This window comes from Delphinapterus leucas, chromosome 20, assembly GCF_059928025.1.
Source record: "Delphinapterus leucas isolate spDelLeu-1000000601 "Yukka" chromosome 20, BTC_Dleu_Yukka2, whole genome shotgun sequence".
Lineage (NCBI taxonomy): Eukaryota > Metazoa > Chordata > Mammalia > Artiodactyla > Monodontidae > Delphinapterus > Delphinapterus leucas.
Genome location: NC_143148.1, coordinates 15512778 through 15528132, shown reverse-complemented (window position 1 = coordinate 15528132; position 15355 = coordinate 15512778). Strand labels below are relative to the sequence as shown.

Here is a 15355-nt window from a genome sequence, read left to right as displayed (position 1 = left end):
ACATGTTTTATGAGGCTTTTAGGATTGGGTAGGAGTAAAATTGGGACTTGCATACAGAGAAATCAGGGATCTACCTTGGGAATCAGTCATGGAAAGATGATTATCAGGAGGAAGATTTATTGTGTACTTGAAAAGTTTGTGCTGGTTTAAGATGATTTTCTATGTGATTATGGACCATTCTGTGTTTTATATCCACTAACTCAGGATCAAGGAAAGTATTCAGTGAGGGATGGTGGCTCAGCTAGATTTAAAAGAAGTAGCTAACTACAGACTCCCATCAGTAGAAAAGATGTTAGAGATTTTTTTCCCCACCCTAAACTTGGTAGTATAAAAGAATAATTAAGAGTGATATATCTACTAGATTAACTGTAGCTGTTAAAAAAATTTACTAAATACTTTGGCATAAGAAAGTTTAGTGCTTATTACATATTTTTAAATAATGGTCTTACACCCAAACCGAAACAAGTTAGAGAACAATTTAGTGTGAAATATGAAACCATTAAAAAAATGACAACTAGAAAAAAAATGGTATATAACATAATGATGAACCTGAGGCTTGAAGAAATTCTTTAATTTTATGCAAACTATTATCTCTCTATCTATATAGAGATTTAATACTATGTTGGAAAAGAAATTCCATAAGTTATATTTTCTTAGTCTATAATGAAAAAAGAGGATGTAAAAATTAACATTTATTAATAACTTATGAGGTAGGCATATGGTATGCGGTATGCTCATATTCACTATTTCAGTTAATTGGTAAATTGTGATTCTTTTATTCATTTCTAGCCATGTTTCTAGCCATGTTTTTATAACTGAGGAATCACATAATAGGCATGAACTAAATCAACTAGATTACTTAAAAATATGTGTATAATCTGCTTCTGAAACACTGATTTCCTTAACTTCTCTTACCATAGACTTCCAGCCACAGCCTATTTGCTTGCTATATAGCTCCCTTCTTGGATTTCAAACCTTTATCTACTCTCTTTCTATTTTGAAAACATTTCTTGAATTTCACCAGTAATGCATGGGTTTGTGCTTTTAGGAATGGGGAACATTCAGGAAAGCGGCCCTAGAGTTCACTCAGGAGGAGTGGAATATCTGGGGTTCTGCTCTGAGGGAACTGTACTGGGATGTGATGATGGAAAACAGCAACTTAGTCTTACTGGGTAAGCTGTCTGCCTCAAATAATTTAAATATTCTCTCTGGAGTATCAAGGCTATCTTTTAAGAAACTAGGTGATTTTTTTCACCCTGTTTTCAAAGGAATGGGTTAAGCTTTGTTGTGTTGCAGATGACACCTCACCATTCTTCATGACATTCATTCTTCATGATAGTCATACTTTTCTCAGTCCCTTCATATAATTTCTACCTTCTTTGATACCCAGGGAGCTAGATGTGATTTGTGGGACACTTAAGACATATCTATTGACAAAGAAACCAGGTGTTATATTGTGTTTGAACTCAGAATTGGTAAAGATGCTGTACATTATTTTCTGACCCACCTTTAGAACAGACAGAAAAAATCCTGATTTGTACTGATTTTCAAAGTAATCTCTACAGTTTACATGGTGATGCATTGAGTCAAAAAATATTTTAAATGAAGTGAACATATTCATTTCTTATAACAAATTTTTTTATTTGACCTACATTGTCATTGAAAATGACAGTCCATGAACTTTTCATTTATCAGCATTTGTTTAGCATTCTAGAAAGAACCTGTGAATGTTTCAGAAATCTCCCCTTTTCCTCTTAGCAAATAACAAAAATATAGTAATCATAGCCAACATAGTTCTCATTGAATTAACTGTTATACTATATTGCCTTTTAATACAGAGAGCCAGTATAGGTTTAAATAAGACCTTTCTTACCTCTCTCATTTCTCTATTCTTTGTGATTCTTTCATCACCCTAAGGTGACTGTTCTCTCAATCCCTCTACCCTTCTCTGAAGTCTTCACCAATATTATTTTTGCTTACAGGTAATTAGAAATTTAATTCTCAAAGTGTTTTATAGAATTGGTTTTAATTCTTATTAATATTTTTATACATTATTTCATATTTATTTCTTATAGGCAGTGTGACCACCATATTCGAGCAAGGGAAGAAGCTGGGAGGGTTGTCAAGAAGACAGAGAGCTCAGCTGAGTGAGGGCTGATCAGGCAGGGAACTTTAATTACATCTGTTAGGGCTTTTTAAAAAATTTTTCACTTTTCAATTGTTTGCTGTTACTATATAAAATTAGTTAATTATTACATAATAACTTTGTATGCAGCAACTTTTCTAATTTACTTATAAGTGCTAGTTCTTGCTTTACAGATTCTTTAGGATTTTGTAAACAAACAATTGCCATCTACAAATAGGATTTTCTTCTTCTTTGCCAGTGTTTATATCTTCATTCATTTTTATTGCCTTAATGTACTTGCTAGGACTTCCAATACAGTGTTGAATAGAAGTAGTGAAAGTAGACATTGTTGCCATTTTTTGGTCATGGGAGGATAATGTTTAATATTTCATCATTACACATAGGTGGAGGTTTTGTATAGATGCTCTATCAAATTTGGCAAGTTCTCTAGTCCTAGCTTGCTGCAAGTTTTTATCAGGAAGGGATATTATATTTTGTAAGATACTTTTTCTGAATCTACTGAAGCAATATGTCTTTACTCCTTCATTCAACTAATATGATGAATTAAATTGATTTTTGATTGTTAACTCAATCTTGTATATGTAGGTCATGTTGTCTTTCCTTATATATATTTCCATATTAAATTTGTGTGAAATAATAGAAAAATATGTTGATCTCTGCCCCCAGTTCCTAGTATAGAACTCTTAAAACCCTTGTATTTGCCTAAGTCATAAGAGTACTAGGAGCATCTTTTGTTCTAATATTTGGTCTTTGACTCTGGTTCCTGACAGAGTTCCTAAATCCCTTGGAATTTCCTAGGTAATAGGAGAGTGTCTTTTGTTCTGAGAAGGTAACTCTTGGTGGACCCCTGGATGGTAGCTGGTCACCAGAAATATCAAGCCATGATTAGAAGCTCGGAATTTTCAGCCCCACCCATCATAGGTAAGGGAGAGGAGCTGGAGATTAAGCTAATGATTGATTATGCCTACATGATAAAGCCTCCATAAAAATCCCCAAAGTATGGGATTCTGAGAGTTTCCAGGTCAGTGAACACAGTCACATACCGGGAGGGTGGTGTGGCCCAACACGGGGACAAAAGCTCCTTGGCTTGGGACCCTTCCAGACCTCCTTCTATGTACCCCCTCATCTGGCTGTTCGTCTGTATCCTTTATGATATATTTTGTTATATAACAAACTGGCAAACATAAGTGTTTCTGAGTTCTGTGAGTTCTAGGAAATGCTCATACCCAATGAAGAACCCCGATTTATAGCCAGTTGGTCAAAAGTACAGGTGACAACCTGGGGCTTTTGATTGGCATCTGAAATGGGGTGGGGGAGTAGGGAAGAGAGTCTTTTTGGACTGTGCCCTTAACCTGTGGGATCTGATGCTATCTCTAGGTAGATGGCATCAGAATTGAGTTAAATTTTAGGACACCCAGCTGATGTTAAAAAAACCCCATACTTTTGGTGACCAGAAGTAAAGTGTGATAGCAGTGTAAGACTAAAGGAGAAACACAGGAGGAATGTGTTTTTCCTACCCAATTTGCTAACACTTTCTTAAGAAATTTTGCACAAAGCTTTTAGTATGTCATTTTCTCTCAAGTTTTGGTATTAGTGTAGTACTGGCCTCATAAAATAAGATGTGAACTATTTCCTCCTCTCTTCTAGAAAAGTTTGTATGAGATTGGTATTATTTCTTGAATGTCTGGTAGCATCCTCTAGTAAAATTAGCTAGGCCTGGAGTTTTCTTTGTTTATGATAACAAATTCACTTTCTTTAATAGGTATTGGGCTATTCAGATATTCTATTTCATCTTGTATCTGTCTTATACTGTTATATTTTTCAGTAATTTTGTCCATTTCATCTGAGTTGTCAAATTTGTTGCAATGAAGTGGTTCATAATAATTCCCTTGTTAGACTTCTACTATTTATATATTCCTTAGTGATAAGTTCTTTTTCATTCCTGATATTGGTGACTTGTCTTTGCAGTTTTTTATTTTTAACAAATCTAGGTAAGGTTTAATCAATTTTGTTGCTCTTTCCAAAGAAATCACTTTTGGTTTGGCTAATTGTATGTCTATTTTCTATTTAGTTTATTTCTTCTCTTTTTCCTTCTAGGTACTGAGGGTTTACTTTGCCTTTCTTTTCCTAGCTTCTTAAAGTGGAACCTCTGGTTACTGGTTTTAGACCCTTTTTCTCTTCTAATATAACATTTAAAGCCAGAAATTCCCTACTTTAACTCCATTCCACAAATTTTTATATATTGTATTTTTATCAGTCAGTTCAAAATATTTTATTTCCGTTTTGATTTCCTCTTTAACCCATGGATTATATAGAAGTGTGTTGCTTAACTTCCAAACATTTGTGTGTTTTCTAGCTACTTCATTGTTATTGATTTTCAATCTAGTCCTATTTGATCAGAGAATATACTGTGTATGATTCTGATCCTTTGAAATTCATTGACACTTTTTGTATGGCCTAATATATAGTCTACATTGGTGAATATGTCGTGTGCACTTGAAAGGAATATGTATTCGATGGATGTTGGGTGAATTATTGTACAAATATTAATTTGTCCAAGTTGGTTGATAGTTCATATCATTTACGTCTTCATGATATTTTTGGACTTGTATTTTTTTCAATTGCTGAGATATTAAAATCAGGGCCAGGACTACAGTAATGCTGAATTGAGTAAAGCACCTGGGGTGCAAAATTTAAGGAGGCACTCATTCTTAGGGTCATGCAAGTGCAGTGTTGTTTGATGTTGTGTTTTTAGGTGTGTACACATATATGATAATAATTCTTGCTAATGTATGGACTCTTCTATCATGGAATGTCCCTCTTTATCACTGGTGTAGTTTATCTGAAAACAGTATAGCCACTCTACTAGCTATACAATCTGTATCTATATAAACACAACAGACTATAATTTTTACCTTGAATACTTATATGTAGTTTAAAGAAGTTAAAATAAAAGAGTTATTACATTTATCCAGAGAGTTACCATTTATGCTCTCTTCCTTTGTTCCTGAAGATTCCATTTCCCCACTGGTAGCATTGTGTTTTAGCCTGAAAAGCTTCCTTTTAGCATTTCTTGTAATGCAGGTCTGTTGGTAACAAATTGTTATTTTTCTCTTATCTAAAAGTATCTTTATTTTTCATTCATTCTTTTTTTTTAATGATTTGGAATACTGTGATTTTTAATTTTTATTTATTTATTTATTATATTTGGCTGTGTTGGGTCTTCGTTTCTGTGCGAGGGCTTTCTCTAGTTGTGGCAAGCGGGGGCCACTCTTCCTCGCGGTGAGTGGGCCTCTCACTATTGCGGCCTCTCTTGTCGCGGAGCACAGGCTCCAGACGCGCAGGCTCAGTAGTTGTGGCTCACAGGCCTAGTTGCTCCGCGGCATGTGGGATCCCCCCAGACCAGGGCTCAAACCCGTGTCCCCTGCAGTAGCAGGCAGATTCTCAACCACTGTGCCACCAGGGAAGCCCCTTCGTTCATTCTTGAATATATTTTCTCTGAATATAGAATTCTGCCTTGTTAAGATTTAAACACTTTTAAATATTGTGTAGTGGACACTGACACCTCTAATTCCAATCCAATTTAACAAGGTTTATTTCAGACCTCTTCCTTTACATGTTTGTACCTATCTTCTCTGACTATGAGAATCATGGTTCCAGATATCTTCAGTATACTTAGTTATTACCCAGTTACTCTGCATGTATCCAGGCTGTCATCCATGCAGACCACAAACTCTGCCTGAGTTTCTCTGTACATGTCAACACATGGGCCAGACCCTGATTCTCTCCCCAGTTGTGGTCAAGAAGATTGAGCTCCTTCATGGGCTCCATTTTCCACCACTCTGACAGAAGATATGTGAACTCTTTCTCTTTTTATACCTTTATTTTGAATTTTTTTTTTGGAAAAATAATCTCATAGAGGCTGTGGGCAAGCAAGCCCTGATACTAAGACCCACCACTCTTGTGGCAGGTATAAACACCAAGTGAAGCAATCTCCTTATCCCAGAACTGAAAACTCTTATGGTAGACTATTGAGCCCCTGGCTGCTTATATATTCTTTACTTTGAAAATTTGTATTTTTTAAAATTTTATTTGTCTTAAGATATAATCTGTGGTTTTATTGTTTTTCTTTATTGCTTGTTTGTCTTCACTTCTGGTAAACTTTCATTTGTAATTTATTCTTGAATTTTTTCTGAGTTTTCCTAACACATACTATTAGTTTAGTTATTGTAATATTTTCTGTTTTTATTCCTATGTAGTAAAGAATTAACCTTACACAAAAAGAGGTCTTGCCTTTGCATTTGGCTCCTGGGAGGTGATCACTAAACCCTTGGAATATCCTGCTTGATAGTGTCATTGTTTACCTGAGGGTAAAAACCGAAGAATCTAATAATGTGATTTAGGTTGGAGTTTTGAGTCATGCAGTATTAGTGCAAACTCTGGAGGGGGCTGGAAACTAAGGTCAGCCATGCAGGCAGTCAACCATGTCTATATGACTGAGCCCCAGTAGAAACTCTGGCCACCAAGGCTCAGATGAGCTTCCCTGATTGGCAGTACTCCATGCTTAGTCACACACTATTGCTGAAAAAAGTTAGCATCGTCCATGATTTCACTGGGAGAGGACACCTCGAAGATTTTAGAATGCTTTAAGTCTATTCTTTCTATTGTTAGTGCTTTTTAATCTTTTGTTTTGAAACGCCATTAATTAATCATTATTACTTAGTATACACTTACTTAGACTTCCCAACAAATTTTATCTCATTCTGTCTTTCTGGGATCAATTTACTTCTTGCTAATGTGTATGTTCTAGAAATTCTCCAGTGAGTCTATGAAAGAATCCCCATTCTTTGCCTTAAATGTCTTTATTTTTCCCTATTCTTTTTTTTTTTTTTTTTTTTTGCCATACGCGGGCCTCTCACTGTTGTGGCCTCTCCCGTTGCGGAGCACAGGCTCCGGATGCGCAGGCTCAGCAGCCATGGCTCACGGGCCCAGCCGCTCCGCAGCATGTGGGATCTCCCCAGACCGGGGCACGAACCCATGTCCCCTGCATCGGCAGGTGGACTCTGAACCACTGTGCCACCAGGGAAGCCCCTATTTTGCCCCATTCTTGACTGCTATTTTTCCTTTATCAGTTTGAAGGTAGTATTCCATTGTCTTCTGACATCTCATGTGCCTAATCATCATTCCTTTTAGGTAACATGTTTTCTTTCTTTTTCTTTCCTTCAGAAGATTTGTTATTTTGCAGTATCAGGATGTGTCTAGGTATTAGATCTACTTTCATTATCCCATTTACAACTTATTTTGATTCCTGATCGTGAAATCATGACTTTAATTATGAAAAGTTCTAAACCATTTTCTTTTCTGATGCCTCCTCTCCTTTCTCTATTTCCCTCCTTTTATGACATTAGATGTGTATTGAACCTTTTCATTTCCTTCTATATCTCTTATAGTTTCCCTTCTATATTTTACATTTCATCTCTGTGCTGCCTTCTAGGTGATTCCCTCAGATACATGTTTAAGTCTAATAATTTACTTTTCAGTAGTTAATTTTTTAAGTTCTCGGGTTTTTGTTTTTTTACTTTGATTTTTATTTCTGGAAATTCTCTTTATTCTTTTACTATCTGCAGATTCTTTTTATGTATTGTGCTTTTATTGACTTTTCCATTTTAAACATTTATTTCATATTCTTTTATGTTGTCATATTATATGCAGTTCTTGTAGGTACCAACTTTCTTCACTCCCCCGCCCAGTTTTACTGATGTAATTGACATATAACATCATATAAGCTTAAGGTGCACAGCATGATCCCTGACACATGTATATATTGTGAAATGATCACCACAATAAGTTTAGTTAATACCTGTCACCTCACATAGTTACAAAATAATTTTTTTCCTTCTGATGAGAACTTTTAGGATTAGCAACTTTCATATATGCTATTCAGCATTGTTAACTATAGTCACATTGTTGTATATCTCCAGTACTTACTTGTTTGTGCCTTTTGACCATCTTTACCTAATTCCCCTACCCACCACCAACTTTATTTTTTACCTGCTGACTCTCCTGTGATGGCTTTTTCCTTTTTGATTAATTTTTTTAAATTTTTTGATTTAAAAAATTTCCTTCCTTTTTATTTAATTATTTATTTTGGCTGTGTTGGGTCTTAGTTGCCACACACAGGATCTTTTGTTGTGGTGGGCAGGCTCTTCGTTGTGCTGGGCGGGCTCCAGAGCACGCAGGCTCAGTAGTTGCGGTGCGTGGGCTCTCTAGTTGTGGCACATGGGATCCAGATCATGTGGGCTCTGTAGTTGAGGCACACAGGCTCTGTAGTTGTGGTGTGCAGGCTCAGTAGTTGTGGTGCGCAGGCTTAGTTGCCACGTGCAGGTGTAGTTTCCCCAAGGCATGTGGGATCTTAGTTCCCTGACCAGGGATCGAACCTGTGTCCTCTGCATTGGAAGGCAGATTCTCAACCAGTGGACCACCAGGGAAGTCCCTTCTTGTTGATTTATAGGTTTTGTTTTTCAGCTCATTTCAGTGGAGGAAGAGGTTGTTGTTTATTTCAACTTAATCTCATGTGCCCTGAGTTAAAAGAATTTCTAAAGCAGTGCTGTTACATTTACTTCCTGCCGAGTTGTAAGCATTTCAGTAGAATTCAACCAGGTTCTCCATGTAGGAATTTTTTTTAATTAAAAATTAAATTTCTTTAATAGATACAGAGAGATTCTGTTTTTCTATTTCTTCTTTAGTTAGTTTTGGGAAGTTGTGCTTTTCAAGCAATAATAGCATTTTATCTGTGTTGTCTAATTTATTGGCATCAACTTGTTCATAACATTCCCTTATTTTTTTGCTATCTGTGGGGTCTGTAGTGATATCTCCATTTTCATTTCTGACATGGGTAATTTGTGTTTTTTCTTTTATTAACTATTTTTTTTTTTTTTTTTGAGGGACACAGGCCTCTCACCATTGTGGCCTTTCCCAGATGCGCAGGCTCAGCGGCCATGGCTCACAGGCCCAGCCACACTGCGGCATGTGGGATCTTCCCGGACCGGGGCATGAACCCATGTCCCCCGCATTGGCAGGCAGACTCTCAACCACTGCGCCACCAGGGAAGCCCTATTAACTATTCTTAATATGGATTTATAAATTTTAAAACTCTTTCCAAATAAACAACTTTTGGTTTTATTCATTTTCTCTATTGTCTGCTTTCTACTTCATTGATTTCTACCTATTTTTATTTCTTCTACTTATTTTGGATTTTGTTTTTTGGGTTGTCTTTTTCTAGTTTCTTTCAGCCTTTATTCATTTTTAAAAAGTATGGTAAAACACACATAACATAAAATTTACCATCTTAACCATTTTAAAGTGTATAGATCAATACTGTTAAGGATATTCACATTGTTATGCAACCAGGCTCTAGAACTTTTCATCTTGCAAAACTGAAACTGTATCCATTAAACAATAACTCTCCATTTCCTCTTCCCCAGCCCCTGGCAACCACCATCCTGCTATCTGTTTCTATATGTCTGACTACTCTAGATACTTCATATAAGTGGAGTAATACCGTATTTTTATTTTTTACCCCCAATCCCCTAAAAAAGTCTCAGAGATTGCAAGCTCCCTCATCTCTTTGGGCCAGTGAGTAGTATTTTTCTAGAAATATTTTATAGGACTAAGCAGGGTCTTAGTTCCAGCTCTCTGCCCCCTGTTCCTGTGTAGAAATTAGAACCCCAGACCCCAGTTAGTACTCTTAAGCATTATATATGGGATCAAAGATCTCTATGAGGTGTCAGCTCAAAGTTACCTTTACATTTACGGTTGTGATTCATCTCTTTGTTTCTGGATGCAGAATTTTCCTTTTTCCTTTTCTTTTCTTTTGAACTTGACCATTTTTAAGACATTCTGTCATAGTTTAGATGGCATTTCTCTGTGTTTATAGGGGGAGTAGGGGCAGGCATCCACTTATTATGTCTCTCTTTTAAAAAAATTTCTGGGACTTCCCTGGTGGCACAGTGGTTAAGAATCCACCTGCCAATGCAGGGGACATGGGTTTGATCCCTGGTCCAGGAAGATCCCACATGCCGTGGAACAACTAAGCCCTTGTGCCACAACTACTGAGCCTGTGCTCTAGAGCCCACGAGCCACAACTACTGAGCCCATGTGCCACAACTACTGAAGCCTGTGCACCTAGAGCCCATGCTCTGCAACAAGAGAAGCCACTGCAATGAGAAGCCTGTGCACTGCAACTAAGAGTAGTCCCCACTCACTGCAACTAGAGAAAGCCTGAGTGCAGCAACAAAGACCCAACGCAGCCAAAAATAAATTTAAAAAAATAAATTTAAAAAAAATAATAATTTTTAAAATTTCTACTATACTTTGTTCTTGCCTCTTACCTAGAGGAGAGAAAAAAAATGGAATGATTTCCTCATTTTTAAAAAAATGTTAGGGAGGCATGGAGAAGAAAAAAGAGTGGGTAGTATTGAATTAATGACCAAAGGAAGGCTTAGGGCAGCTTTTCTAATTTTACTGAGGTTCAAGGTCTGCTCTATTCCTAGGCTCCTGTCACCAAGGACCTGCTTCTCTTGACCTCTCTCTTCTCCAGTGCTTTAGTGTGTATAGAAAGTAGGCTTTTCTATCTGCTTTTTCAACCATAGATTACTTCCATGCCTTTGGTGCTTGTTACAGAATGGAGACGTGTAAATGGGACAAAGCACTCCTGGGATATGACTACGAGGGAGAGATGGAGAAACATGATCCATAAGGGTGAGCTGGAGATGGAAGAAAGGACACAGTGTAACACGGGAACCTCCCTTCTTGCCATATAGTAATATTATAATCTATTGATTTTACGTCTATGTTTACTCACTAGAAAACCAAGGTCTGTGGACATAATAAAGTCTTCTTCTTGTATGGGCTCTCCTAAGCACTCAATACTTAGACACCAAATCACTGTCTAGACAAGAAAGGTTCATTCAAGGAATATATGCTTATTTAATTCAGGAGAATGTATTTCCATTTGTGGGCATGAGAAAGGAGATGCTGAGCAAAACATGCAATTAGTAAGTGAACATTAGTTAAAATTAGAAGAAGATGTTGGATAAGGTACAGGTTTATCTGGAGAGAATAAAAGGAAATGTGGACCAGTTTCATGAAAGGGAATCCTATCTCCAGGAAGTTTCAAAATGGGAAACTGCTCATATATGCTAGGGGAAAAAGACTATTGCAGAAAGGAGAAAAGAAACATCCTCTAATCGGAGCCATGGCTTTAAGATTTGCAAGAGAGGACCTTTGCTCTTTTCGATTCTTTTTTAGAAAAATGAACAAGGAAGAGAGAAGGGAGGCATAAGAAAACATGTGAAACTGCACTTACCTTAGAGTTTCCATAACAACTTGATTAAATCTGCCTACTTACACAGTAAACAGTTACTATTAAATATTAATATTCATTATGCTAAATATTAACTATTCAGTAATACAGGCTAGGGAAATAGAGAAGAAACTGATTATGTACTTTTCCACACTGCAGGTTTCAGTCAGATGGAAGAAATTTTTCCTTTAAATGAAGTTTAAATATTGATTTTTACAGTAAACATTTTTATTAGAAAATGACTAATTTAATTGCTATGAGACTGACCTTGTGATTCGAAGTATTTCAGATACTTTTCCTTAGCTTAGAGCGACTGAAAAAGTTATTAAATTACCCATAATTTCATCCAGGAACAGGGAAAAAAAACTCACTCAAATCTGTTAAAAGTAGTACATAGAGGTAAAAAAAGTATTTTCTTGTGAACTACTTATTGAACCCTAGTCATTTCAACATATTAGAATTAGTTCAGATGGTGTTCCAAGTATACAATCCAGTCATCTAGAAATTGATTTTACCTCCTACTTTCCAATTCTTTTTTTTTAAAGTAACATACTTAAGTTCAAGGTGTACAATGTGATGATTTGATACATGTATATATTGGGAAAAGATCACCACGATAAGGTTAGTTACCTCATATAATTATGCTTTTTTGTGTGTGGTGATAACATTTAAGATCTAATCACTTAACAACTTCCAAGTATATAATACAGAGTATTATTAATAATAGTCACCATGCTGTACATTAGATCCCCAGAACTTATTCATCTTATAACCTTTGACCAACATCTCTCCCTTTCTCTCACCCTCAGGCAACCACTATTATTCTACTCTGTATTTCAATGAGTTTGGGTTTTTTTAGATTCCACATACAGTGAGAACATAGTATTTGCCTTTCTCTGTCTGACTTACTTCACTTAGCATAATGCCCTCAGTGTCCTTCCATGTTGTCACAAATGGCGGGATTTCCTTCTTTAAGGCCAAATAATACTCCTGTGTGTGTGTGTGTGTGTGTGTGTGTGTGTGTGTGAATGAGTGCGTGGGTGTAAACACACACATTTTCTTTATCCATTCATCTGTCAGTGGACACTTAGGCTGTTTCCATGTCTTGGCTATTGTGAATATTGCTGCAGTGAAGATAGGAAGGAGTCAGGTATGTCTTTAATATCCTGTTTTCATTTCCTTTGGATAATCTTATACTGCTATTTTACTTGATTAGAAACAGTCATAATTCTGCAAGCAGAACCAAAATGAAACACACCTAACTAGACACACACAGTTTCGCAGTCATTCATTAATATCACTTATGTAGTGATCCACTTTCACAGTCACATTATAATGAACACACAAAATCATGATAAAAGTTGGTACAGACACCTTGTTTCCTATAATCTCACCCACTTCACAAAACCACAATTCCATGGACTATATGTGATATTCCTAACTCCACTGAGCCCATCTCCTAATTCCATAGAAGAATACCAAATCAAACTCAGAAACCACTTACTTCACAGTCACATACAGTCTCAAACAGAAATCGTAACTAATCATCCTACAAGGTTTGTCAGCTTCTTAGAAAGTTAAATAGAAACTTAACTTATTATCAGCATTTTCTTCCACTAGGTATCTCCCCAGGAGAAATGGAAACATGCCAGCGTTATAAAAATACATAAAACCTGGAAATAAACTAAATGTTCATACAGAGAAAAATGAAAACACAAATTGTGGCACATTTGCACAATGGAATGCTGTCCAGAAACAAAAGGAATGAACTAAACAACATTAATAAATCTTACAATACTAGGATGAGCTAAAGGAGACAATTGGAATTGTAGAACTGACAAAGCTAAACTACGATGACATGTATCAGAACTATGGCTGTCTCCGCTATGAAACTAAAGGAAAAAGACACCAGCGAACTTCCTGGCAGTGACGATATTAAACACGCCAAGGGCGTGCATACACTCACTGCGCGTCTGCCATGTGCCATGGGTTTTGGGGTTTTCTCAAGGGCCAAAACTGACAAAAACAACAAAACCCTTGACCCTCTGGTTCACGATCACGGACCTGGGGTCCCGCACGTACAGGCCTGAGTGAACTTCTCGCCTGGGCTCTCTCCTGCCCGAAGTCCCTCCGCACGGCTTCAGCCCTTCTTAGCCCGGCCTCCCTCGGCAGAGATTCACGATTCCCGCCCCGGCCCTCCTCTGCTGGGTTCCCAACTCCCTCTTCCCTCCTAGGCCCGGAGCTTCCAATTCTCAGCCAGCCCTACCCGAGCCAGGATTTTTCCGTTTGCCTCCTCGGCCCGCACCCGGCTTCCAGTTCCCTTTTTTGCCCTCCCCGGCCCAGGTTTGCGATTACTTCCTCGGCTTGGGCGCTCCTTCCTTCCGTGACCTCACCTCGCTCTCAGAGAACCATCACCCGGCTCTTCGGCATCTGGAAGGACAACCAGCTGCAACCCCTCCACCAAAGTCGTGCGATCATTGCGCCCTGGAATTCCCGGTAGTCTCGGGGCGGGGAGGGGAGTGTCTCTGCAGCTGATGGGCTCCACGCTCCGCTCGAAAGTCTGGACTTTTTCGGTGTTGGACTACGTTTCCCACAGGCCCCAGAGCCGCCAATGACCTTCGACCTTTGGTTCACCTTCCGGTGTCGTGGTCATTATTGGGTTATACCTGGTGAGTTGAGGTGACGCAGGTTAAGCTGCGGGAGGGGCTGGCGGTGAGGAGGCCTGAAGCTCGCAGAGCGTGGATGGGGCTTGTGGAGCCAGGAGCTTGTGTATGCGTGAGCCGCGGACGACCATGGTTGCGGGTGCTACTGTTTGTGACGGCGTCCTTGTTGAGTGTTAGTTCACGCCTGTGCGTGCGTGAGAGCGAGGGCTAGAGTGCGTGTGACGGGGCCCTGGGTTGGCGTTACTGGTACCTGATTGGGTTGGTGAGACTGTCAGCGGGGGCGGAGCCTACTGTGTGATCATGGTTAACATGGACGTGGCGACGAGGGTGTCTGAAACTGTGACCGAGTGATCCTGTAATATCTCTGTTGTGACTGACTATAAGTGTGCACGAAGTGGAGTTTTTAAATTTTGTTTTCAATGAGCTTGTTGAAGTTTGGAGTTTTGTTTTTTTCACCTAGGAGTGTGTAAAATTTTTTTGTACGTGTGTGTGTATAAGCTATTAACACCATGTCCCCAGTACCCAGCCTCGTACTTTACACAGAGAGGGCATTGGTGAAGTGAGTGTTGCCCATCCAGGTCCAATTGTAGGTTCCATCGTTTCTTGGAATGTGTTTCCCTGGATTCTCTTCTGTCCTCACACCATGTAGCCAGTTGGGTCTAGCTGTAGAGGGATGGCCATCAGAGTGAAAGTCATGAATTTCACTCCTATAATGAAAGTTCCCAATAGAAAACTACATACTGAATCCTTGGATTAGCATTTAGGCCTGCACTTGCCTTCAAGACAGGCTTCTGGGAAGACATGAGGGGGAGGGCACAGGTGTAGAATCCCTTCGTGGGTTAAACTCCCTTGGATGCATTATGGAGGCCATTTACACATTTCACAACCACAGCATTCCCTGAGCTGTGTCCTGTAGAAACTGCTGTGAACTTAGATTCCAGGTCTGGGCATAGGTGATGCTTACCTTTTTCTCTGATACTGGTAAAAGTCAGCATTCTAGTTTCACTCTTACTTCCATCCGCTTGTATTTGTGGTGGATGATGGGTCATGTCTGATGGTGGACAGTGTGTTCACCACGACTCTTAGCCAGTCCTGAGTCTCACAAGTCCCTTCTTCTTGGTCCTGTAGCTCTGCAAGTTCTGAAGTGGAGAGCATTGCTACTAACTTAATGGCCCATACAAG

General features: G+C 38.4%; 2 protein-coding genes across 14 annotated transcripts in view; one reads left to right on the top strand and one right to left on the bottom strand.

Moving 5' to 3' along the window:
- Positions 1 to 14403, bottom strand: part of ZNF382 (zinc finger protein 382) — a 53357-nt gene extending 38954 nt beyond the window's left edge. The window contains exon 1 of the mRNA XM_022586307.3: positions 1 to 14403. This exon is cut by the window's left edge and continues 11781 nt beyond it. The gene's annotated coding sequence lies outside the window, so the exon portion shown is untranslated.
- ZNF529 (zinc finger protein 529) overlaps positions 1 to 15355 on the top strand; it is a 76584-nt gene that overhangs the window by 20951 nt on the left and 40278 nt on the right. For 3 of the 13 annotated variants that reach the window (XM_089902275.1, XM_089902273.1, XM_089902272.1), the window contains one exon: positions 10829 to 15355. In XM_089902275.1, coding sequence (XP_089758401.1) covers positions 15342 to 15355 — 14 coding nt within the window. In that variant the 5' untranslated portion in view covers positions 10829 to 15341. Of the gene's footprint in view, positions 1173 to 2944 lie in introns of all 13 variants that reach the window. The other 10 variants (XM_089902265.1, XM_089902264.1, XM_089902270.1 and 7 more) reach the window with 9 other exon arrangements.